Here is a 26,397-nt window from a genome sequence, read left to right as displayed (position 1 = left end):
TGAGAGGGGCTGTCTCAAACACTTTTGAAATGCATTTGAAGTCTTTTCCAATTGTGTTGGCTATTAGCACTTGGGTTTTTTTGTTTGTTTGTTTTTTGAGTCATGCTAATATCTCTAGCAGGTGGTTGCTCTATAGCCTGCTTGGATTCCTCTCCTGATAATGCTTTTTCATTCTCTGCCACATGGCCATGCTGCAAAGTTTCCAAACTTTTACACTTTGATTCCCTTTTAAATATAAATTCCAACTTTAATTCATTTATGTGCTCTTGCATGTGAGAATACGATGTTAGATTCAGTCAGGCCACAGCTTGAATGTTTGCTGCTTAGAAATTTCTTCCATTAGATATCCTAAGTCATCACTCCTAAGTAGAAATTTTCAGAGCCCCCTAGGGCATGAAGCACAATACGGTCAAGCTCTCTGCCAAGGCGTAACACAAGTGTTCTTTGTTTTAGTTTTCAGTAAGTTCCTCATTTCCATCTGAGACCTCATCAGGCTGGACTTCATTGTTCTTATCACTTTAATTATTTTGGACACAACCATTTAACCAGTCTCAAAGGAGTTCCCACCTTTTCCTCATCTTTCTGTCTTCTTCTGAGCCCTCCAAAAATCTTCCAATCTCTGGCCATTACCCAGTTCCAAAGTCACCTCCACATTTTCAGGTGTCTTTATAGCAACATACCATTCCTGGTATAATTTTCTGTATTTTTTGTGTTGCCATAAAGAAATACCTGAGGCTGGGTAATTTATAAATAAAAAAGGTTTAATTGGCTCATGGTTCTGCAAGTTGTACAAGCATGGCACCGACATCTGCTCAGCTTCTGGTGAGGCCCTCAGGGAGTTTTTATTCATGGTAGAAGGCAAAGCAGGAGCAGGCATGCCACATGGTGAGAGCTGAGAAAGAGAGAGCTGGTGGAGGGACAGAGGCCACACATTTTTTTTTTGAGATGGAGTTTTGCTCTTGTTACTCAGGCTGGAGTACAATGGCATGATCTCGGCTCACCGCAACCTCCGCTTCCCAGGTTCAAGTGACTCTCCTGCCTCAGCCTCCCGAATAGCTGGTAGTACAGGCATGTGCCACCACACCTGGCTAATTTTGTATTTTTAGTAGAGACAGGGTTTCTCCCTGTTGGTCAGGCTGGTCTAGAACTCCTGACCTCAGGTGATCTGCCCACCTCAGCCTCCCAAAGTGTTGAGATGACATGCATGAGCCACCATGCCTGGTCAGTGCCACACATTTTTAAACAACCAGATCTTGCTCGAACTTACTCATCACCAAGGAGATGGTGCTAAACCATTCATGAAAAATCTACACCCATGATCCAAACACCTCCCAGCAGGCCCCACCAACATAAGATTTGGAGGAGGCATGCAAACTATATTACTGGGGATCACTTTTTTTTTTTTAGATGAAGTCTTCCTCTGTCACCTGGGCTGGATTGCAGTGACGTGATCACAGCTTACTGCACCTTCAAACTTCTGGGCTTAAGGAATCTTCCCGCCTTGGCCTCCTAGGTAGCTGGGAATATAGGCGTGTATCACCATACCCAGCTAACTTTTAAACTTTTTGTAGAGATGGGGCCTTGCCATGTTGCTCTGGCTGGTCTCAAACTCCTGGCCTCCAGTGATCCTCCTACCTTGGCCTCTCAAAGTGCTGGGATTGCAGGTGTGAGCCACTGCACCCAGACAATATCCTTTCCTTTCCTATCCAAATAAGAATAATCTATCCTCATCTTGTTGTTTGTGGGGAATCTTTTCCCCTACTCAATTATTTCTGAAAATCTCACAAGTCTCTCTGCTGTTGTTTTCTCTCTTCCCCAGGCAGAGTGTTCACTCCTCTTAGGCTGCTTACTTCAGCTGCTCAGCTGGGTTCCCTGCTCAGTTGTACTCCATGTGGGGAAAGAGGTTCCTTTATGCCATGGTCTGCATGTGTCCCCCAAAATTCATGTATTAGAAACTTCATCCCCAATGCAAGAGTGTTGGGAGGTGGGGCCTAACAAAAGGTACTTGGAATGAATTAGTGCTGCTCCAAGAAGGACTTGAGAGAGGGCATTCACCCCTTTCTGTTCTTCTGCCATGTGAGGACAACATATTCATGCTCTCTTGCCCTTCCGCCTTCCAATATGTGAAGACACAGTAAGAAGGCCCACACCAGATATCAGCACCTTGATCTTGGACTTCCCAGCCTTCAGGACTCTGAGAAAGTACATTTCTGTTCTTTATCAATTACCCAGGTCAATTATTATCTTCTAGCAGCAATAATGGACTGACGCACTCTAGTCACAAAACCATTGCTTATATGAGGCTACTTTCTTTGTTTAAGGGATGCATGCTAAAACCTGAGGAGAGCATAAGAGGGGCACATTACTGAAAAGAAACTGAAGTCTGCTTACCAGATGTCCCTGCTCCTCAAATCTCTTGGCCATGCGATTGGGCATTGTTTCACCAGTGTACTCACCTAAGAACACAGCAGCATGTCCCCAGTGTACTCGCCCAAGAATACAGCAGCATGTCCTCAGCATTCTCACCCAAGAATACAGCAACATGTCACCAGCGTACTCGCCCAAGAATACAGCAACATGTCACCAGCGTACTCGCCCAAGAATACAGCAACATGTCACCAGCGTACTGGCCCAAGAATACAGCAACATGTCACCAGCGTACTGGCCCAAGAATACAGCAACATGTCACCAGCATACTCGCCCAAGAATACAGCAACATGTCACCAGCGTACTGGCCCAAGAATACAGCAACATGTCACCAGCGTACTCGCCCAAGAATACGGCAACATGTCACCAGCGTACTCGCCCAAGAATACAGCAGCATGTCACCAGCGTACTCGCCCAAGAATACGGCAACATGTCACGAGTGTACTCGCCCAAGAATACGGCAACATGTCACCAGTGTACTCGCCCAAGCATACAGCAACATGTCACCAGTGTACTCACCCAAGAATACAGCAACATGTCACGAGTGTACTCGCCCAAGAATACAGCAACATATCACCAGTGTACTTACCCAAGAATACAGCAACACGTCACCAATGCACTCACCCAAGAATACAGCAACATGTCACCAGCGTACTCGCCCAAGAATACAGCATCATGTCACCAGTGTACTGGCCTAAGAATACAGCAACATGTCACCAGCGTACTCACCCAATCATACAGCAACATGTCGTCAGTGTACTCGCCCAAGAATACAGCAACAGGTCACCAGTGTACTCACCCAAGAATACAGCAACATGTCACCAGTGTACTCGCCCAAGAATACAGCAACATGTCACCAGCATACTCACCCAAGAATACAGCAACATGTCACCAGTGTACTCACCCAAGCATACAGCAACATGTCACCAGTGTACTCACCCAAGCATACAGCAACACGTCACAGCATACTCACCCAAGCATACAGCAACATGTCACCAGTGTACTCAGCCAAGCATACAGCAACATGTCACAGTGTACTCACCCAAGCATACAGCAACACGTCACCAGAGTACTCAACCAAGAATACAGCATCATGTCACCAGTGTACTCACCTGCAGAAATCCTTGAGGAGATGCTCTACCAAGATAAGAATCAGAAGAGCCCTCAAGAGGTGACTGAACTCTGTTGAAAACAGCGGGTGTGTTGTGCAGTTTCCAAGTAATTCACCTAAAACAAAGTGATAGAGACACGTTGAACATAAAAAGGGAGACAGATAACAGCAAAAATAAATAAAATAAAATGAAATGACCAGAAAGGAAAAGAAAAGGACAGACAGCAGCAAGTTGGCAGTTGGGATTTAGGGCCAAAGCACCAAACACCAAACAGGCCAAATACAGTGGCTCATGCCTGCAATCTCAGGGTGCCTGTAATCCAGGGAGGCCAAGGCAGGAGGATCACTTGAGGCCAGGAGTTCAAGACCAGCTTTGGCAATATAGGAAGATATCATCTCTAGAAAAAAAAAATTGTTTTAAATTAGCCAGGCATACTGGTGTACACCAGTAGTTCCAGCTACTCAGGAGGCTTAGGTGGGAAAATCATTGAGCCTGGGAAATCGAGTCTGCAGTGAGCCATGAAATAAAAATTAAACACATATCATAAAAATAAAAGACTATGGAGGGAGAGTTAAAGATCTCACTTTCAGAATTGGGTACATCCCACAAAAAATGTAAGGATAGAAAGGAATTGAGTAAGAAAACTGACAAGCCCAAGCGTTCAGTTTGGGAACTGGTCCCAGAGGATGGGTAATGTCTTCCCCTCACCGCCAGCCCATCCCACTCTGTCTTCTCCAGAGCCTTCATCTCTGTTTCCATTATGTGCTGTCTGGTATGCCTTGCCAACCTCTTCCCAATTTCTTCATGATTTTAGCTTCTGGCTCGTGACTACTTTTTCCAACACAATTTCTAGGTTAATTCTTAGTGATTTCCACACACAAGTAAATGATCCTTCCCCACCTCTCATCCCTGTGGTGATATCTGTGACCTTGTTCTCAGCAGGGCACTCCACTGGGGTCTGTCCCATGCACCCCGCTTCCAGCCACCCTCCTTTTTCTAGCTCTCTTTCTCCAATGCTTTGATCTCACCAGAACTCTCTGTCCATCAGTAAAACCATGGCTTCACTGCTCCCCAACCTCTCTGACACCTCTTCTTTTTTTTGGTAACAGCTTTATTGAGATATAATTCATATGCCACACAATTCGCCCGCTTAAGGTATACAATTCAATGCTTTTAGTGTATTCACAGCGCTGTGCACCCGTCACCATAATCAGTTATAGAACGTTTCATCACCTCAGAAGGAAAGCTCACACCCTTTAGTACCCCCCAACTCACTCCCCCACAGGATGGTTCTCCAGGCGGCATCAGAGCTCCGCAGTTCTCCCAGTGTCTCACTTATACGGTTCTCAGGCCAAGGTCAAGACCCCTGACTTAATTCCTTCTTGGCTAATCTGATCCCTGCACTGCCAGCTGTGCCATTCCGGGCAAGTTATTCATACTTAACTCCTCTGTGCCTGTGACATGAAAAACACGCAGCTGCCTTGAGGATTAAAGTCACTATCAAGAAGTGCCGGAAACGTCTCCAGCAGGGACTCCGCGAAACAGACACAACCCCCTTCTCTGCCACACCCAGTTCCAGAGCCACCCTGGCTGCAGTACTTAGGGGCCCAGGGAATCCTGTGTGACAGGCTAAAGTGTGTGCCCCACACTGCGTGGAAGGCCTGGTCCCCAATCCCTCAGGACGGGGCCTGATTTGAAGGTGGGGCCATTGAACAGGTCATTCAGTTTAAATGAAATCCCCAGGGTGGGCCTGATCCCGACTCACTGGGATCCGCATGGGGAGAGGAGACAGACCCGCAGAGGGCGGCCCGAGGGGGCGCAGGAGACACCCGCCCCCAGCCCAGGAGGGGCCTGGGAAGGGAGCAAACCCTGAGACTCCCTGACCTTGGGCCTCCGCGCCCCCAACAGAGGAAACCAATGTCTGTGGCTGAAGCCTTGGAGCCGCCCCATCTGTGCCGCCCCGAGACTGCGGCCCCCCGGCGACAGAGCTGAGGGTCCGGCAGCGGCCCCAGGAGCCCCCAGAGCCGCGACCCCACCGTGAGGGGATGGGAGGGAGTCGGGTCCCACCCGCCGTCCACCTGGTCCCTGCCCCACAGCTTCCCTGGGAGGAAGGAGACGAGGCCCCGAGGAGGCTGCAGGCCCGGGTTCCAGGGCGGTGCCGGGCAGGTTCCTCAAGCCCGGGGGTTCCCAGAACCGACCGGGGGCTGGCGGAACCTTCTTGGGTTACCCCCTAAAAACCAGCCCACGCTCCGCTTCTCGGGGACCCTCCCCACAGGAAGCAGCCCTGAGATGGGGGGGCCCTGCCCTGTGCCACCCCCACGGGAAGCCCCCAGGGGTGGCGCTGATGAGCCGGACCCATCAGGGGACGCCCCCCACCCCGCCCCCAGACAGACACTGAGACCCAGATGGCCACCCTGTTCCTCATTCATTCATTCACTCACTCATTCATTCCCCGCCAGAGGACCCCAGGTGCCGCGCAGTCCCTGGAGATCCAGAAGAAAAGGAGAAACCGAGGCTGCCCGGGGGCTTCAGGCTGGCGCGGGGAGGGGAGGACGCGGGCCCTGCACAGGTGGATGCTCCGAGGAACTGGCCGCAGGAGGCGCCGCCAAGCAGGTAAAGCGGGCAAGGGCGCTTCTGAGAGCCTGGGGGGTCTTTCTCTTGCTGCCTTCAGGAGCGTCTTCTGTCTCATTCTCTTAAACCTTCTACAGACTCCGCTTCCTGTTTAGTGATCTTCCTTTAAAAAGGTCACAGTGAAAATCAGAGTCCTCCTCCTGGCGAGTAAAGGCCTGTATGGTTCTCACTGCTTGCTGGGCCACTGATTTTGGGAACATGCTTCACCTGCCTATGTTTGAGGAACTCTGTGCGAAATATTTTCTAATTTCCTTTTTTGCATCGTGTCTGAAGTGTGCGAGAGGCGTGGTGATGGTGTTTGGTTCAGAAATCCCAGAAGTCCTGTAAACAGATATTGTGTGTTCTGCTTTATGATTTCGTATGCTTCAGAGGTTTCTAATGGGAGTCTACAGAAATTTATACTCAGTAATTTTCTCCAAACACTAAGCATCTGCCCAAATATAAGATAATCTAGTTATTTTACTTCAAAATTTTATTTTTTTTAGTATGAACTGAGGTTGGTCATTTAAACGCTATATTCCCCAGTGCCCAACTGTAATACAGTTATAATATTATCATTTTATAATTTTCTCTTTTTTAGTATGAAGCTTACCTGGAATGTGTCATTTATATGTATGTATGTATGTATGTGTGCATATGTATATATATATGTGTGTATATCATATGTCACATGAATATATATGTGTGTATCATATATCAACATATCCTGTTGAAATAACAGGATTTCACTTTTTTTTTTTTTTTTTTAAGACTGTCTCGCTCTGTTGCCCAGGCTGGAGTGCAGTGGCATGATCTCAGCTCACTGCAACCTCCGCCTCCTGGGTTCAAACAATTCTCCTGCCTCAGCCTCCTGAGTAGCTGGGATTACAGGCACATGCTACTACGCCTGGCTAATTTTTGTATTTTTGGTAGAGATGGGGTTTCACCATATTGGCCAGACTGGTCTCGAACTCCTGACCTCAGGTGATCTGCCTGTCTCAGCCTCCCAAAGTGCTGGGATTACAGGCGTGAGCCACCACACCTGGCCAATTTCATTCTTTTGTATGGCTGAGTAATATTTTATTGTCTATTTATATCATATTTTCTTTATCCATTCAGCATCCACAAACATTTAGCTTGTCTTTATACCTTGGCAATTGTGAATATTGTTTCAGTGACCATGGCGTGGGGCGGGGGGCAGATAATTCTTCAAGATGCTGCTTTTATTCCCTTCAGTTACACACACAGAAGTGGAATTGCTGCACTGTAGGGTAGGTTGTTTTTTTAAATTTTTAAATAACCTCCCTCCCAGTTTTCATAATGACTCTACCAATTTTGAACTCTGACTGTTCAAAATTGTTTTTTCTTAACATCTTTGTCAACATTGTTATATTACTTATTTTTTTATTTTATTATTACACTTTTTAGGGTACATGTGCACAATGTGCAGGTTTGTTACATATGTATACATGTGCCATGTTGGTGTGCTGCACCCATTAACTCGTCATTTAGCATTAGGTATATCTCCTAATGCTATCCCTCCCCCCTCCCCCCACACCACAACAGTCCCCGGAGTGTGATGTTCCCCTTCCTGTGTCCATGTGTTCTCATTGTTCAATTCCCACCTATGAGTGAGAACATGTGGTGTTTGGTTTTTTGTCCTTGCGATAGTTTGCTGAGAATAATGGTTTCCAGTTTCATCTATGTCCCTACAAAGGACATGAACTCTTCATTTTTTATGGCTGCATAGTATTCCATGGTTTATATGTGCCACATTTTCTTAATCCAGTCTATCGTTGTTGGACATTTGGGTTGGTTCCAAGTCTTTGCTATTGTGAATAGTGCCACAATAAACATACGTGTGCATGTGTCTTTATAGCAGCATGATTTATAGCAGCATGATATACCCAGTATATACTGGGTATATACTTTGGGTATATACCCAGTAATGGGATTGCTGGGTCAAATGGTATTTCTAGTTCTAGATCCCTGAGGAATTGCCACAGTGACTTCCACAATGGTTGAACTAGTTTACAGTCCCACCAACAGTGTAAAAGTGTTCCTATTTCTCCACATCCTCTCCAGCACCTGTTGTTTCCTGACTTTTTAATGATCGCCATTCTGACTGGTGTGAGATGGTATCTCATTGTGGTTTTGATTTGCATTTCTCTGATGGCCAGTGATGATGAGCATTTTTTCATGTGTTTTTTGGCTGCATAAATGTCTTCTTTTGAGAAGTGTCTGTTCATATCCTTTGCCCACTTTTTGAGGGGGTTGTTTGTTTTTTTCTTGTAAATTTGTTTGAGTTCATTGTAGAGTCTGGATATTAGCCCTTTGTCAGATGAGTAGGTTGTGAAAATTTTCTCCCATTTTGTAGGTTGCCTGTTCACTCTGATGGTAGTTTCTTTTGCTGTGCAGAAGCTCTTTAGTTTAATTAGATCCCATTTGTCAATTTTGGCTTTTGTTGCCATTGCTTTTGGTGTTTTAGACATGAAGTCCTTGCCCATGCCTATGTCCTGAATGGTATTGCCTGGGTTTTCTTCTAGGGTTATTATGGTTTTAGGTCTAACATTTAAGTCTTTAATCCATCTTGAATTAATTTTTGTATAAGGTGTAAGGAAGGGATCTAGTTTCAGCTTTCTCCATATGGCTAGCCAGGCCAGTTTTCCCAGCACCATTTATTAAATAGGGAATCCTTTCCCCATTGCTTGTTTTTGTCAGGTTTGTCAAAGATCAGATGGTTGTAGATATGCGGCATTATTTCTGAGGGCTCTGTTCTGTTCCATTGATCTGTATCTCTGTTTTGGTACCAGTACCATACTGTTTTGGTTACTGTAGCCTTGTAGTATAGTTTGAAGTCAGGTACCGTGATGCCTCTGGCTTTGTTCTTTTGGGTTAGGATTGACTTGGCAATGCAGGCTCTTTTTTGGTTCCATATGAACTTTAGTTTTTTCCAATTCTGTGAAGAAAGGCATTGGTAGCTTGATGGGGATGGCATTGAATCTATAAATTACCTTGGGCAGTGTGGCCATTTTCATGATATTGATTCTTCCTACCCATGAGCATGGAATGTTCTTCCATTTGTTTGTATCCTCTTTTATTTCCTTGAGCAGTGGTTTGTAGTTCTCCTTGAAGAGGTCCTTCACATCTCTTGTAAGTTGGATTCCTAGGTATTTTATTCTCTTTGAAGCAATTGTGAATGGGAGTTCACTCATGATTTGGCTCTCTGTTTGTTATTGGTGTATAACAATGCTTGTGATTTTTGTACATTGATTTTCTATCCCGAGACTTTGCTGAAGTTGCTTATCAGCTTAAGGAGATTTTGGGCTGAGACAATGGGGTTTTCTAGATACACAATCATGTCATCTGCAAACAGGGACAATTTGACCTCCTCTTTTCCTAACTGAATACACTTTATTTCCTTCTCCTGCCTAATTGCCCTGGCCAGAACTTCCAAAACTATGTTGAATAGGAGTGGTGAGAGAGGGCATCCCTGTCTTGTGCCAGTTTTCAAAGGGAATGCTTCCAGTTTTTGCTCATTCAGTATGATATTGGCTGTGGGTTTGTCATAGATAGCTCTTATTATTTTGAGATATGTCCCATCATCAATGCCTAATTTATTGAGAGTTTTTAGCATGAAGCATTGTTGAATTTTGTCAAAGGCCTTTTCTGCATCTATTGAGATAATCATGTGGGTTTTGTCTTTGGTTCTGTTTATATGCTGGATTACATCTATTGATTTGTGTATGTTGAACCAGCCTTGCATCCCAGGGATGAAGCCCACTTGATCATGGTGGATAAGCTTTTTGATGTGCTGCTGGATTCGGTTTGCCAGTATTTTATTGAGGATTTTTGCATCAATGTTCATCAAGGATATTGGCCAAAAATTCTCTTTTTTGGTTGTGTCTCTGCCAGGCTTTGGTATCAGGATGATGCTGGCCTCATAAAATGAGTTAGGGAGGATTCCCTCTTTTTCTATTGATTGGAATAATTTCAGAAGGAATGGTACCAGCTCCTCCTTGTACCTCTGGTAGAATTCGGCTGTGAATCCATCTGGTCCTGGACTTTTTTTGATTGGTAAGCTATTGATTATTGCCACAATTTCAGAGCCTGTTATTGGTCTATTCAGAGATTCAACTTCTTCCTGGTTTAGTCTTGGGAGGGTGTATGTGTTGAGGAATTTATCCATTTCTTCTAGATTTTCTAGTTTATTTGCGTAGAGGTGTTTGTAGTATTCTCTGATGGTAGTTTGTATTTCTGTGGGATCGGTGGTGATATCCCCTTTATCATTTTTTATTGCGTCTATTTGATTCTTCTCTCTTTTCTCCTTTATTAGTCTTGCTAGCAGTCTATCGATTTTGTTGATCTTTTCAAAAAACCGGCTCCTGGATTCATTAATTTTTTGAAGGGTTTTTTGTGTCTCTATTTCCTTCAGTTCTGCTCTGATTTTAGTTATTTCTTGCCTTCTGCTAGCTTTTGAATGTGTTTGCTCTTGCTTTTCTAGTTCTTTTAATTGTGATGTTAGGGTGTCAATTTTGGATCCTTCCTGCTTTCTCTTGTGGGCATTTAGTGCTATAAATTTCCCTCTACACACTGCTTTGAATGTGTCCCAGAGATTCTGGTATGTTGTGTCTTTGTTCTCCTTGGTTTCAAAGAACATCTTTATTTCTGCCTTCATTTTGTTATGTACCCAGTAGTCATTCAGGAGCAGGTTGTTCAGTTTCCATATAGTTGAGCGGTTTTGAGTGAGTTTCTTAGTCCTGAGTTCTAGTTTGATGCACTGTGGTCTGAGAGACAGTTTGTTATAATTTCTGTTCTTTTACATTTACTGAGGAGTGCTTTACTTCCAACTATGTGGTCAATTTTGGAATAGGTGTGGTGTGGTGCTGAAAAAAATGTATATTCTGTTGATTTGGGGTGGAGAGTTCTGTAGATGTCTATTAGGTCTGCTTGGTGCAGAGCTGAGTTCAATTCCTGGGTATCCTTGTTGACTTTCTGTCTCGTTGATCTGTCTAATGTTGACAGTGGGGTGTTAAAGTCTCCCATTATTATTGTGTGGGAGTCTAAGTCTCTTTGTAGGTCACTAAGGACTTGCTTTATGAATCTGGGTGCTCCTGTATTGGGTGCATATATATTTAGGATAGTTAGCTCTTCTTGTTGAATTGATCCCTTTACCATTATGTAATGGCCTCTTTGTCTCTTTTGATCTTTGTTGGTCTAAAGTCTGTTTTATCAGAGACTAGGATTGCAACCCCTGCCTTTTTTTGTTTTCCATTTGCTTGGTAGATCTTCCTCCATCCCTTTATTTTGAGCCTATGTGTGTCTCTGCACGTGAGATGGGTTTCCTGAATACAGCACACTGATGGGTCTTGACTCTTTATCCAATTTGCCAGTCTGTGTCTTTTAATTGGAGCATTTAGCCCATTTACATTTAAAGTTAATATTATTATGTGTGTATTTGGTCCTGTCATTATGATGTTAGCTGATTATTTTGCTCGTTAGTTGATGCAGTTTATTCCTAGCCTTGATGGTCTTTATATTTTGGCATGTTTTTGCAGTGGCTAGTACCGGTCGTTCCTTTCCATGTTTAGCGCTTCCTTCAGGAGCTCTTTTAGGGCAGGCCTGGTAGTGACAAAATCTCTCAGCATTTGCTTGTCTGTAAAGTATTTTATTTCTCCTTCACTTATGAAGCTTAGTTTGGCTGGATATGAAATTCTGGGTTGAAAATTCTTTTCTTTAAGAATGTTGAATATTGGCCCCCACTCTCTTCTGGCTTGTGGAGTTTCTGCCGAGAGATCCACTGTTAGTCTGACAGGCTTCCCTTTGTGGGTAACTCGACCTTTCTCTCTGGCTGCCCTTAACATTTTTTCCTTCATTTCAACTTTGGTGAATCTGACAATTATGTGTCTTGGAGTTGCTCTTCTCGAGGAGTATCTTTGTGGCGTTCTCTGTATTTCCTGAATCTGAAAGTTGGCCTGCCTTGCTAGATTGGGGAAGTTCTCCTGGAAAATACCCTGCAGAGTGTTTTCCAACTTGGTTCCATTCTCCCCGTCACTTTCAGGTACACCAATCAGATGTAGATTTGGTCTTTTCACATAGTCCCATATTTCTCGGAGGCTTTGTTCATTTCTTTTTATTCCTTTTTCTCTAAACTTCCCTTCTCACTTCATTTCATTAATTTCATCTTCCATCACTGATACCCTTTCTTCCAGTTGATCACATCAGCTCCTGAGGCTTCTGCATTCTTCACGTAGTTCTCAAGCCTTGGCTTTCAGCTCCATCAGCTCCTTTAAGGACTTCTCTGCATTGATTATTCTAGTTATCCATTCGTCTAATTTTTTTTTCAAAGTTTTTAACTTCTTTGCCATTGGTTTGAATTTCCTCCTGTAGCTCGGAGTAGTTTGATCGTCTGAAGCCTTCTTCTCTCAGCTCATCAAAGTCATTCTCTGTCCACTTTGTTCTGTTGCTGGTGAGGAGCTGTGTTCCTTTGGAGGAGGAGAAGCGCTCTGCTTTTTAGAGTTTCCAGTTTTTCTGCTCTGTTTTTTCCCCATCTTTGTGGTTTTGTCTACTTTTGGTCTTTGATGATGGTGATGTACAGAAGGGTTTTTGGTGTGGATGTCCTTTCTGTTTGTTAGTTTTCCTTCTAACAGACAGGACCCTCAGCTGCAGGTCTGTTGGAGTTTGCTAGAGGTCCACTCCAGACCCTGCTTGCCTGGGTATCAGCAGCGGTGGTTGTAGAACAGCAGATCTTGGTGAACCGCAAATGCTGCTGCCTGATCATTCCTCTGGAAGTTTTGTCTCAGAGGAGTACCCGGCTGTGTGAGGTGTCAGTCTGCCCCTACTGGGGGGTGCCTCCCAGTTAGGCTGCTCAGGGGTCAAGGACCAACTTGAGGAGGCAGTCTGCCCATTCTCAGATCTCCAGCTGCATGTTGGGAAAACCACTACTCTCTTCAAAGCTGTCAGACAGGGACATTTAAGTCTGCAGAGGTAACTGCTGTCTTTTTGTTTGTCTGTGCCCTGCCCCCAGAGGTGGAGTCTACAGAGGCCGGCAGGCCTCCTTGAGCTGTGGTGGGCTCCACGCAGTTTGAGCTTCCCAGCTGCTTTGTTTACCTAATCAAGCCTGGGCAATGGCAGGCGCCCCTCCCCCAGCCTTGCTGCCACCTTGCAGTTTGATCTCAGACTGCTGTAATAGCAATCAGCAAGACTCCGTGGGCGTAGGACCCTCTGAGCCAGGTGCAGGATATAATCTCCTGGTGTGCTGTTTTTTAAGCCCATTGGAAAAGCGCAGTATTAGGGTGGGAGTGACCTGATTTTCCAGGTGCCATCTGTCACCCCTTTCTTTGACTAGGAAAGGGAACTCCCTGACCCCTTGCACTTCTCCAGTGAGGCAATGCCTCGCCCTGCTTCGGCTCACACACGGTGTGCTGCACCCACTGTCCTACACCCACTGTCTGGCACTCCCTAGTGAGATGAACCCGGTACCTCAGATGGAAATGCAGAAATCACCTGTCTTCTGCATCACTCATGCTGGGAGCTGTAGACCGAAGCTGTTCCTATTCGGCCATCTTGGCTCAACCAGGCCATCTTGGATCCACCCAAGTATTTTCTGGGTCTGGAGGGTCCTGGTTCTCTTATGGACTCAGCGATGTGAAGTCATAGAATGCTGAGGTGTGGTTAAACTTTGGTTTGATCTCATCCTCAGCCCGAACACCTTCCCCTCTCCCAAGGCAGCAGTGAAGGGATGGTTCATGGATACGACCTAGGGGAAGGAACAGGGACCCTGACAGTGTGTGCTTCCGGATTTCTGTCTCCAGAACTTGACTGCTCCTCACAACACATAAGGCAAAAACTGTCATAAATGTAAGGAAAGAATTTGCCACTGGAGGCTAGGGAGTTCAGGTTGCCATGTTTTGAAGCCTCCTGAAAACTCTAAGGTGGACATCCACTCCTGGAAAAACAGTGAACCCGGTATGTTTCTGGCTATGATTGAAAATTCTTGGTAAAAACAGACATCTGTTTAAGTGCATGGCTGTGTTTCCTGTAGCATTAGAGAAATTCCATGAGATTAGGAAGCATGAAGCCAGGGTGAATGCTCTGAGGGATCTGGTAGTTCTAGGAACTTCGGGGCCTTGGATTTAAGAACTTCATGGTGAAGACTAAATCAATTGAATCTCAGCATAAAGCTGAGGCATCGAATGGCTTCCCACTCCATGAAAGAGTTGCCTCGAGAGGTTCCGTATGTTGGTAACAGCAGAGGGCATTAAAATGAGTCTCTCTCAGTCTGGGAGCTGGATGGGAAAAAAAATCATGCCTGAAATTTCGCACCCACGTGCCGTTGTCACCTAGGTGAGGAGTTTACATTTTAATTCTCACAATCCCCAGGACACCCCTGTGCCTAGAGCCCTCGGGGTAATCCTTCCACTCTGGCTTTCTCCCCTCTATCTCTTTCTTGGGAAAATGTTTGCCCCATATTGAGTCAACACTGGAAGATCCACATTGGTTCATCTCTGATTTCCAACTTTTGAATTTGCCCTTACAATAAATTGAAGTTTCAGTGACTTGGTGCTTCAGGGACCCGTCCCCACTCTTCCCAAGGAGAACAAACCATGGTTACCATGAAGTACAATAGGTCACTAAAACGTATTCCTCCAGTCTTACTGAAACTTCATGCCCTTCTGTCAACATCTCCTGCTGGCCCCATCCCTGCTCCTCCCCACCTACCCATAGCCCCTGGTAACCACCTTTATACTTTTTCTATGAGACCAGCTTTTTAAGATTCCAGATATAAGTGAGGTCATACAATATTTGTCTTTCTGTGCCTGTCTTCTTTCACTTAGCATAATGCCCCACTAGTTATATCCACATTGTCATGAATGACAAAAATTCCTTCCTTTTAAAGGCTGTATTGTATTCCATTGTGTATATACACATTTTCTCTATCCATTCATCCATTGATAGACAGTTAGTTTGCTTCCATATCTTCGCTATTGGGAATAATGCTGAAATAAATGTGGGAGTGAATATAACTCTTCAGCAAATCAATGTCAGTTCCTTTGGATATATACCCAGAAGTGGAATTGCCAGATAATATGGTAATTCTATTTTTAGTTTTTGAGGAACCCCCATACTATTTTTTTAACAGCTGTACTAATTTACATTCCCATTAACAGTGTACAAGTGTTCCCTTTTTATCTACATCTTCATCAACACTTGTTATCTTTTGTCTTTTTGATAACAGTGATTCCAACAGGTGTGAGATTATATCTCATTGTGGCTTTAATTTGCATTTTCCTGATTCTTAGAGATGTTGAGCATTTTTCATATATCTGTTGGCTATTCATATCTCTTCATTTGAGAACTGTTCAGATCCTTTGCTCATTTTTAATTGAATTGTTTTCTTGCTGTTAAGTTGGTTGAATTCCTTATATATTTTTGATATTCTCACCTAATCAGATGTAAGGTTGAGAAATGATTGATGTTTATGTGTCGATCTAAATCCTCAGACCTTGCTGAACTCACTGTTATTAGTTCTTGGGTTTTTGTTGTAGATTCCTTGAGATTTTATACATAGACTACTATGGTGTGTGCAAATATTTCTTCATTTCTCGTCTGTATATCTTCTAGTTCTCTTGCCTTATTGCCCTGGCTAGAACTTCATTATGTTGAAGAGTGGTGAGAGTGGACACTTGTAATTGCTCCAAATGTTAGGGGAAAACATTCAGTTATCACCATTAAGCCTAAAATTGGCTATAGGTTTTTTGTAGATGATGAAGTGACACTCTAATCCTAGTTTGCTGAGTTTTTTAAAAATTATGAACAGGTGGTAAAAATTTCCAAATGCTTTCTTTGTGTCCCAATTGATGCAATTGTGTGAGTTTTCTTCTACAGCCTGTTAGCACAGTGGATCACACTGATTTACTTCCAAATGTGGAGCTAGTCTTACATGCTTGGAATAAACTTCACTTGGTCATGGTTTGTAATTCTTTAATATATTGCTGGATTCTATTTGCTTTCTTTTGTTGAAGATTTTGTGTCTATGTTCATGAGCGGCATTGGTTATTTCTTTTTTTGTATTGTCGTTGTCTGGTTTTGCTATCAGGATAATACTGGCCCCTTAAAATGAATTTGGAAGTGTTCTCTTCTCCACTATTTTCCAGAGATTATGTAGAATTGGTGTTCATTCTTTAAAAATTTGGTAATTCTCTGCATCTGAAAATTTAAAATTCCAACTTTCTTTTGGCATTTTAAAACTACACATTCAATTCCCCTAATAATTATAGAGCTATCCAAATTATCTATTTTGTCCTGGCTGAATGTTGGTAGTTTGTGCTTTTTGAGGAGTTGGTCTGTTTCACATAAGCTGTTGAATTTCTATGTGTAGAGTTGTTTGCACCATTTGCTCATTATCCGGTTCATGTCTGTGGGGTCTGTAGTGATATCCCCAAACTTGGTATCCATTCCTGAAGCTTATAGTTTGTATCCTTGTATCCTCTCTTTTTTTTCTTTGTTGGTCTAGCAAGAGGTTTGTTAATTTTACTGATTTTTTTTAAAGAACTAGATTTTTGTCTCATTTATTTTCTCTGTTTTTTTGTCTCTAATTTCACTGATTTCTGTTCTTATCTGGATTTTTTTCTTCTTCTGCTTATGTTGGGTTTGATATTTTGAATATATTTTTATAGCTTTGTATGTATTATGATTTATATTACATTTTAAGTATATTTTTATAGAGTTCCTAGTGATCTTTTATTGAATACCAGATAAAGAGTATAAAAAACTGAGAAAGGTTTTGAGTGATGTTACTTTCTTGCAGAGACCATTTGTTTTCCTTCTGCGGAACAGTTAGACAAGCAGCAGATCACATTGATCCAGTGAGGCATTAAGATAAGAGGCCAGGCTTTATTCTTTGTGAAGGAGTCTCTATTTCTGGCCTGTACTTCTCCCAGGATATAGCCTTGAGGGGTTTCAATAGAAAGCCTTAAGTTTTTACCAAGCCCTTTCTTATTAATCCTAAAATTAAATATTTATTTTCCAGAGCTACAAAACCTCCATAAACTCTGTTTTGCTTTAAAGGCTCTTCGTGGATGCTTTTTGCTTAGCTCCTTGTCCTCTTTCCCCAGGCAGTTTCATAATCTTCAAGGGAAGAGGAGCTGCTGCACACTGGACTCACTTCTCTGAGCTCTTCTTTTCCCTGGAAGCTTTGCCCTGCAAGCTCTGGCTGCCTTTGTCCCCCTAAAGTCTGATTTTCGGAAGGAACTGCCGATGCCTCAGCTGCTTTCTGCTTGTGCTCTTGTTCTCTCTGTCGCTAACGAATGGGCAGAGGCCCCACGGGAGGAGAGTGGAGCGCTGGCACCTGATGCATTCATTTCCCTTCTCACCAGGATCCAGGCACCTCCTGTCCTGGACACCTGGGTTTCTCTCTAGTGCTTTCAACTGCTGTTTTGTGTTAATTTTTTCTGGCTTTCCTACTTGTTCTCAGTGATTCTGTAGCTCAAATATGAGCTGTTCCATCAGAACCAGAAGAGGAGTCGCAATACGTATTTGAAAAATACATGAATAAATTATCTGCAAATTAAAAATAATCAGCTCTCCAGGAGTAGCTTCTATGGTGGGTGATGGCGACTATCTGAGGCTGGTGTCACAGGGGTAAAAGAGTTTACCAAGAAACTTGTAGGTTTTAAAAAAAAGGCAGATTTATTAAAGAAAGGAAGAAAGTACATTGCAAGAAGGCAATGGGCAGGCCAGGAGAAGAAGAGCTGACTGCAAGGAGACAAAGGCTTGCAGGGGATTTTACAGGATGGTTCCTGGGCTGTGTGCTGAAGAGGGCTGCATACAATACCTATAATGCCAAGGTTGCAGTGAGCTAACTTGCATTTTTCTATCAGCTGAGGGTCTGGTGATACCTGGGCATGGGAAGATGGTGAGCTATATGCACAGGAGGGCTGTGTGTGCTGGACTGTGAAGACATGCAGACTTGTAGCTTATCTGCTTTCTCTTTTTGCTTTCCCTTGGTCCTGCCACTCTGGCTCCTTTTCCCTGATTAGGACGCCACAGCTTCCATGTGTTTTGATTTGTTAGATCTGACATGGGCCAATGAATCGTTTTTTCTTTAACTATATACAATCCTATTTTTCCCCTCATATAAGCCAATCCTAATGGAATAGAATCATCCTTTTCAAAAGCTTTTTACCAGAGGTCTCCACACCATTCCCACATACAGCCTCCCATGCCTCACTCAGCTACAACCTGGCAAAAATCTCCAGCCCTGCAGAGACTGAGTGGTGCATTGAGTCCCTGATTGCTGTTTTCCAGAAGGATCCTGGAGAGGATGGTTACAACTGCTCTCTCCAAGACGGAGTTCCTAAGCTTCATGAACACAGAAGAGGCTGCCGTCACAAAGAAGCAGAAGGACCGCAGTGTCCTTGACTGCATGACGAAAAGACTGGATGTCAACAGTAACAGGCAGCTAGATTTCCAAGAATTTCTTAATTCAAAATTGGCAGCCTGGCTGTGCATTGCCATGACTCCCTCCTCAAGGCTATCCCACCCTACAAGCAGACCTGAGGGCCCCTTCGGCCTGGCCTCCAAAGCCACCCCCTTTCCTTCCAGCTTCCTGTCACCATCTCCTCCTCACAGCGCACACGTCCCCTGAGCCCAGCACACCCACCTCCTCTGGCAGGCCCCGTCTGCGGGTAGAAATAAAACAGTTTTCACTCGCATCGGTGTGAAGAAACCACCAAACAGGCTTTGTGTGGCAACAAGGCTGTTTATTTCACCTGGGTGCAGGCGGGCTGAGTCTGAAAAGAGTCAGTGAAGGGAGATAGGGGTGGGGCCGTTTTATAAGATTTGGGTAGGTAAAGGAAAATTACAGTCAAAGGGGGGTTGTTCTCTGGCAGACAGGAGTGGAGGTCACAAGGTGCTCAGTAGGGGAGCTTTTGAGCCAGGATGAGCCAGGAGAAGGAATTTCACAAGATAGTGTCATCAGTTAAGGCAGGAACAGGCCATTTTCACTTCTTTTGTGGTGGAATGTCATCAGTTAAGGCAGGAACCGGCCATCTGGATGTGTACGTGCAGGTTACAGAGGACATGATGGCTTAGCTTGGGCTCAGAGGCCTGACAACATCACATTTTTAAAACATGAAAAAAAAAAAGCTTTTTATTAACTACTATGCTTAATTCAACTCCTTACTTCATATGTAGAGTTGATATAGCTGAATGCCTGCTGGATAAGTCAATAAAGGAAACCCTGACACTGCCACTTTGCAATGATAAAATAACTCATCAAATTGAAGATTTAACTGCAAAAATAAAAACTGAGTAAACACAGTCTCTTCCCATACATTTGGACAAATCTACAGACATCGCTGAACTTCTGGTATTGCTCTAGCACCAGCCCCAGCTAATTATTGGAAAAGGGTTTCTTTATAAGTGAATGGTTGGCAACAAACCAAAGTGCTGTCATCTCATAAACCGGACACTGAAAAGATGTGCAAAACAAGTACAACAATGCCACTCTTCTCACTTAGATGTTTTGTTTTTAGAAAACTTATTTTTTTGTAAAAATATGCTATTTCATGTTAACATGCAATGGGCTTATTATTTTTAGTGACTTCCTAAAATAAATCTATTTTTAGATTTCTCAGTTTTAATTTCTCAGGTAGCAACTATCAACAGATAAAAGCCACATAAGCAAATGCTCTTAGGGGTTTTGAGACCAAAGTGTTTGAGAATCACTGTCCTAGAGTTTTAAAACATTGGAAAGGGGAGGGGAATGTGTGCCCCTGTCATTAACAGTATCCAGCTGAGAGGGAGGCTCGGGCTGACTGACTCGGGGTTCTATTGGAACACAGCCAGGCCTGTCCATCATGTATTGTCTGAGGCTGCTTCCTGCTGTCATGGGAGAAACTTTTGGGCGGATGCTGCTGGGAGCCGGTCAGACTGGGCAGACTGGATGAGAACAGGAGGATGAGAATGAGCAAAGGCACCCACGAGGAGAACAGGAGGAAAACCCACGCGTTTGGGGGCGACTAGAAATGCGCAGTGAGCCTTGGGGTCCCCTGTGCTGCCCTCAGGCTGCGTTTGCCTTGAGTGAAATATTTTCTCCAAAAGGCAGAGGAGAGGACAAAGCCCCCTGTGCATCTCCATTCTCCACAGCGTCCCCAGGATGGCAGGAGGAGGTCCCCGAGACCTGCACAAGCTGTGTTTGACCCAAGGGGACTTTTTCCTCTTGAGGAGGTTTGCTGGGTCATGTCAGTGATGAGGTTTAAGGACAGAGCCCGGGACCCTCAGCAACCTGGATATGGCCAGACGGAGCTGGAAGCTTCTCACTGGCCGAGCTCTGGTCCCTTCCCCAAAACTGAAGGGTCACTACCCTATCCTAATCTCAGCTCGACTCATGCCAGGAGGACTCAGTAGTAGACTGTCCTACCACTGGGGGACACACTATTGTGTAACTGAGGGACACTAGGCTGTATCTGGGTGGACACTGCCCTGTTACTAGGGGACACTAGTGAGTAACTGGGGACACTGCCCTGTACTGGGGAACACTATCCTATTATCCTGTTACTGGGGGACTCCAGCTTATAACTTGGGGACACTATAATGGGGGACATTGCCCTGCAATTGGGGGACATTATCCTGTTACTGGGGGACACTATCTAGTAACTGGCGATACTACCTTATAATGGGGGGACAATACTGTATAACTGGGAGACACTATGAGGGGACATTGCCCTGTAATTGGGGGACACAGCCCAGTAACTGGGGGGACATTGCCCTATAACTGATGGACGTCACCCTATAACTGTGGGGACTTACCCTATAACTGGGGAGACATTCACCTATAACTGGGGGACATCACCCTATAACTGGAGGGACATTCACCTGTAACTGCGGGGACATCACCCTATAACTGTGGGGACATCACCCTATAACTGGGGGACATTACCCTGTAACTGGGAGACATTACCTCATAACTGGGGACACTATAATGGGGGAACATTGCCTTATAACTGGGGACACTACCCTGTAACTTGGGGATACACTATGCTATGACTGGGGGGACACTGCCCTGTAACTGACGGGATGCTATCCTGTAACCAGAAGATACTAACCTATGACTGAGGGACAGTATCCTGTAACTGGGGACACTGCCCTGTAACTGGGGGACACCACCCTATAACTTGAAGGTTGGGGACCAGGGTCTGGTGCCCCTGAGCTCAGCTCCTGCAGGTGGGAAGTTTCGGAGCCTCCGAGGGTAATTCCACAGGATGGGGCTGCCTTCAGGGTCCCAGCCTCACCTGATCATCTTTCGGGGGACACACTCCCCACCCCGTTGCCACACATCTGGGGTGCAGAAGGCAGCCAGAAGCCTCCAGCTCCCATCCAAGGCCTAAGGAGAATCTCAGGTATCCTGCTGGGTGCTCCCTGAGAAGGTGTGGGGTGCCGGCCACCCCAGTGCACTCAGACCTATCCGGGCAGGGGGCATCCATGATGTGACGTGGGTAACAGACTCTGGAGGAAGTGACGGAGAAGACAACAACGGTGGTGACCACTCCGCCCGACAGCACCTGCCGAGTGCCCCCCACTCTCTACTATCCCGACAGCACCTGCCGAGTGCCCCCCACTTTCTGCTATCCCGACAGCACCTGCTGAGTGCCCCCCACTTTCTACTATCCCAACAGCACCTGCTGAGTGCCCACCACTTTCTACTATCCCAACAGCACCTGCCGAGTGCCCCCCACTCTCTATCCCGACAGCACCTGCCGAGTGCCCCCCACTCTCTACTATCCCAACAGCACCTGCCGAGTGCCCCCCACTTTCTACTATCCAGACAGCACCTGACGAGTGCCCCCCACTCTCTACTATCCCGACAGCACCTGCCGAGTGCCCCCCACTTTCTACTATCCAGACAGCACCTGCCGAGTGCCCCCCACTTTCTGCTATCCCGACAGCACCTGCCGAGTGTCCCCCACTCTCTACTATCCCGACAGTACCTGCCGAGTGCCCCCCACTTTCTGCTATCCAGAGATCACCTGCCGAGTGCCCCCCACTCTCTACTATCCAGACAGCACCTGCCGAGTGCTCCCCACTTTCTACTATCCAGACAGCACCTGCCGAGTGCCCCCCACTTTCTACTATCCAGACAGCACCTGCCGAGTGTCCCCCACTCTCTACTATCCAGACAGCACCTGCCGAGTGCCCCCCACTTTCTGCTATCCCGACAGCACCTGCCGGGTGCCCCCCACTCTCTACTACCCAGACAGCACCTGCCGAGTGGCCCCCACTTTCTGCTATCCAGACAGCACCTGCCGAGTGCCCCCCACTCTCTACTATCCAGACAGCACCTGCCGAGTGCCCCCCACTTTCTGCTATCACGCCACTTAGTACTGCTATGACCTAGAGACGGTGAGACCAGGACGGACCAAGGAGGCCTCAGGCAGCAACCCCCTGGGGGTCATCCCCAGTGGCGGCACACTGGGAGGGGCAGGGGCTGCTGGGGGCCACTTCGGCTCCAGGCGCATCACAGTAGGAAGGCTTCCTGGTGGCCCAGGACAGAGGGAAATCTACAGCCCTGGCTTAGGGAAAGCTGGACAGTGAGAGGAGACAGAGCGGGGACAGGGAAAGAAAGGCTGCGCAGACCTGCCTCTGAGCACGGACAGGGGAAGAAAGGCCGCGCAGACCCGCAGAGATGGCAAGGTGGGAGGATCACTCCCTGTACCCCAGCCCAGGGTCCCCAGTCTCCTCCTGGGAAATTCACCCTCAGCTGTGGTCTGTGTCCCAGCCCGGGCCCTGGTTCTGGTGTGGGGCTCTAGGTGAGGCCGGGAAGCAGGAGTGTCCCAGGCAGAGGGGCCAGGCATGGGGGAGAGAAAGAGCGGACACCCGGTGGGCAGCACAGATCCCAAACCCACTCCACCCTCCTGGAGGCTCTGGCCTGTGCACCCATCTTCGTCTCATCTTCACCCTGCAAGGATGGGAGGCTGAGACTCCCTGGGGCAACCCGGGAGAGAGGTTCCAGGACCAAAGGGAGCTCTGGAGAGGACAGAAAAGCCGCTCCTCACCCCATTCCATAAACAGACAAAGGTGCCCAGAATGGCATGAAGATCAGCAGGAAGGGGGACCCACAGTGCCCCGCCCCTGCCCCACACCTGGCCCCATGCCTAGATGGGGTGGTTCTCCCACAGGACAGGAGTAAGGCCGACTGGTCCCCAGACTCCCAGGAAGAAAGCTCTGCAGGGACCATCTCCCCAGAACCTTCTGGAACCCAGGACAGGAAGGTGTGTGTGGGTGGGAGAGGAGGTCTTCTCTCCTTCATTTTCTGCTCATGACACCCCTCCCTTCCCGGGAGCTACTGTTCTTGTTCCTGCAGCAAAGATGCCACATGGGGCGGCGGTTGGAACCCTCCTACCCAGGCGGCTTCCTTCGGAGAATGCCAGACTTCGCGGGGAAGCACACGCTGGCGGGAGGTCAAAATCATGTGCATTGGATTCCAGCCTCTTTTTAAGCCCAGGCTTTATTCCAGCCTCTTTTTGAGGAATTTGACTGAAAAGTTCCCTCCCTCTCGGCTGATGCGCCGTCCCATCCTGGGCTCCTAGTGTAGGGCTCCTACCCTTGGCTCCAGCAATGCTGATGATGAGGTGCTGGGGTCCCCGAGGACAGGAGGCCTCCAGGAAGGAACCGGCCTCAGTCCACGCCGTCCAGGGACTGTGGCTCTGCCCTCTCGAGCTGTAGCACCTGGAAAGAGAGGCCTGTGACACCACAGCCCCGCAAAGACGGACTGTGGGGCTGTTGAAACACTGGCACGCGCCAAAAGCGGGTCACAAGTCCCAGAGGTGAAAAAGTAAATTACCAGAGTCCCCACCGGATGCTGGGCATGTGTGCTGGAAAAGCCTGGAGGGGCGGGTCCAGAACACGCATAGCTGTCACCGCAGATGACAGCAGCGTCTCCACCTTTACCTGCAGCTGTCTCTGATGCTCCCACATGCGTCACTCTTTTGGCTGCATAGTGTCTGAACCCCCTTCCTGATCTGGGGGAGCCCGCCCCTGAGTACATCTTGGTGGGAGCCAAGCCCCCACCTCCCACTACAGAGGCCAGGGCTGGGGCAGCTCCCTCTCCTGCCCTGGGTGGCCAGATGACAGGGCCCATCACCCGAGGCTTGGCCACTCCACTGCCTGGTGACCCAGGGACACTGGGACTCAGGGATGGCAGAGCAGATTGGCAGCCAGCCCAGGCTGGGTGTGGCGTGTGGGCTCCGTCCAGCCACAGCAGGGGATATAGGGCAGCAGCCACCTGGCCTGAGTCCCAGCTTTCCAGACCCTGTGACCCCTGCCCTCCCTTCCACCCTCTAAGTCACTCTTTGAGCAAGTTCCATTCCACGGAAATCAGCCAGATACAGTATCTCTTCCTTACAACCATGCAGCCCCAAACGTCTTCTAGTCCCAAATGTCAGCATTCCTCAACCTTGGCACCACCAACACGTGGAACAAAGAATTCTCTGCTGGGTGTGGGGTTGGGAGGGGCCCGTCCTGCACACAGTAGGACATTCAGCAGCATCCCTGGGCTCCACCCACGGGATGCTGGGAGCACAGACCCCAGCCCAGTCATGATAACCAAAATCATCTCCAGTCATCGCCTAATGTCTCCTCGGGGGGGTCAATGGTCCCAGATGTAGAACCCCTGCCACTGATCCACCCTCGTTTTACAGGCCACCTGCTCAGAGATGCTGTCACCAATCATGAGGTATAAAGCGGCATCTTGTGGCCTCTAGCTCAGCAGAGGCGGGTTTTCCTCATGTCCTTAAGGAAGAGTTCAAGACATCTTCCTGATTAGAAGGTTACTACTCTGTGGTCATACAGCACCTGTGTGTGCCTCTGTTGTGCACTGATCACACTGTGCTATGGTCTCACAGGTGCTGGAAGGACACTAGGTGTCCTCTAGCTCAGTGTAGACTCCTCAGGATTTATCACTGTTTTTAATTTTTTTAATTTAGATTTTGTTTTGCGACAGGCTCTGGCTCTGTCACCTAGGCTGGAGTGCAGTGGCACGATCACAGCTCACTGCAGCCTCCATCTCCTTGGCTCAGGTGATTCTCCCTCCTCAGCCTCCCAAGTAGCTGGAACCACAGGTGTGCACCACCACGTTTGGCTAATTGTTGTATTTTTTGTAGAGATGGGGTTTTGCCATGCTGCCCAGGCTGGTCTCCAACTCCTGGGGTCAGGTGATCCTCTCTAAAGTGCTGGGATGGCAGGCGTGAGCCATTGCAGCCGGCCTCTGATTTATCATTGTTGACAGTGACTCACTGGCCGGCTCTCTCCTCTCGTCAGATGATCCCCTGCGCTAGGGAGGCCATGGCCAAGCTGCTCTGTCATGGCTCCCAAACTGGCTTTGGAAAAGGGGGCCTATCCTTTTTCATTGATTGTATTGTCCTTTCTTGATTCTATTAATAATTAATTAGAAAAAGAAAAGGAAAGCAGGGTGGGTTGGAAGCCATGACGCCATCTGGATACCCCGGCTACTTAGAAACGACAGTGATTGTCACCATACTCATAGAGGGGTGTCCAGCTGCTAATTTTAGTTTATGTAATGCCAGCAAATAGAGCCTAGCCAAAAGGAGTGCACGCCAGACTCTAAACACACTCAGCAATTAGTGTAGCCATTGTGGAAGGCAGTGCAGAGATTCCTCCAAAGATTAAAAATAGAACTACCCTGCGATCCAGCCACCCCACTACTGGGTATAACTGACAGGAAATGAACTCATCTGCCGACGAGACATCTGCACGCCCGCGTTCACCACAGCGCCATTCCCAACAGCACAGCCGTGGAATCAGCCTGAGCGCGCACCGATGGATGAGTGGATAGAGAAAGTGCGGTGCACACACAGTGGAGAACTATGCAGCCTTAGGAAAGAAGGAAATTCTGCCATTTGCAACAATACGGATGAACCTACATGAACATCTTAAAGGGAAATAAGCCAGGCAGAGAAAGACAAATACCGCATGGTCTGATTCGTCTGTGGAATCTTGAAAAGGTGATCTTGTGGAAGCAGAGAGTGCGATGGTGGCTACCAGGGGCTGGTGGGTGGGGAGATTGTTGGTCAAAGGCCACAAAAGAAGTAAGTTCAACAGATCCAGTGCATGACATGGTGACTGTAGTTAATATAGGAAAATTACTAAGAGAGTAGATTTTAAGTGCTCTTACCACACACAAATAATAGGCGTGTGGGGTAAGGCACGCACATGTGAAATAGCTTGA

At 46.8% G+C, this 26,397-nt stretch overlaps 1 protein-coding gene across 8 annotated transcripts in view; it reads right to left on the bottom strand.

Moving 5' to 3' along the window:
- Nucleotides 1–26,397, bottom strand: part of NADSYN1 (NAD synthetase 1) — a 93,314-nt gene that overhangs the window by 21,014 nt on the left and 45,903 nt on the right. For 2 of the 8 annotated variants that reach the window (XR_010113469.1, XR_004665160.3), the window contains exons 21-22: nt 23,755–23,879; nt 3,540–3,654 (exon numbers count right to left, since the gene is read on the bottom strand). Coding sequence is in view for 2 of the 8 variants with exons in the window: in XM_034933266.3 (XP_034789157.1) it covers nt 26,034–26,216 (183 nt within the window). In the remaining 6 variants the exon portion in view is untranslated. The other 6 variants (XR_010113468.1, XR_001338636.4, XR_010113467.1 and 3 more) reach the window with 6 other exon arrangements.

This window comes from Pan paniscus, chromosome 9 (genome assembly GCF_029289425.2).
Source record: "Pan paniscus chromosome 9, NHGRI_mPanPan1-v2.0_pri, whole genome shotgun sequence".
Classification (NCBI taxonomy): domain Eukaryota; kingdom Metazoa; phylum Chordata; class Mammalia; order Primates; family Hominidae; genus Pan; species Pan paniscus.
This window is presented reverse-complemented; position numbering and strand designations above follow the sequence as displayed.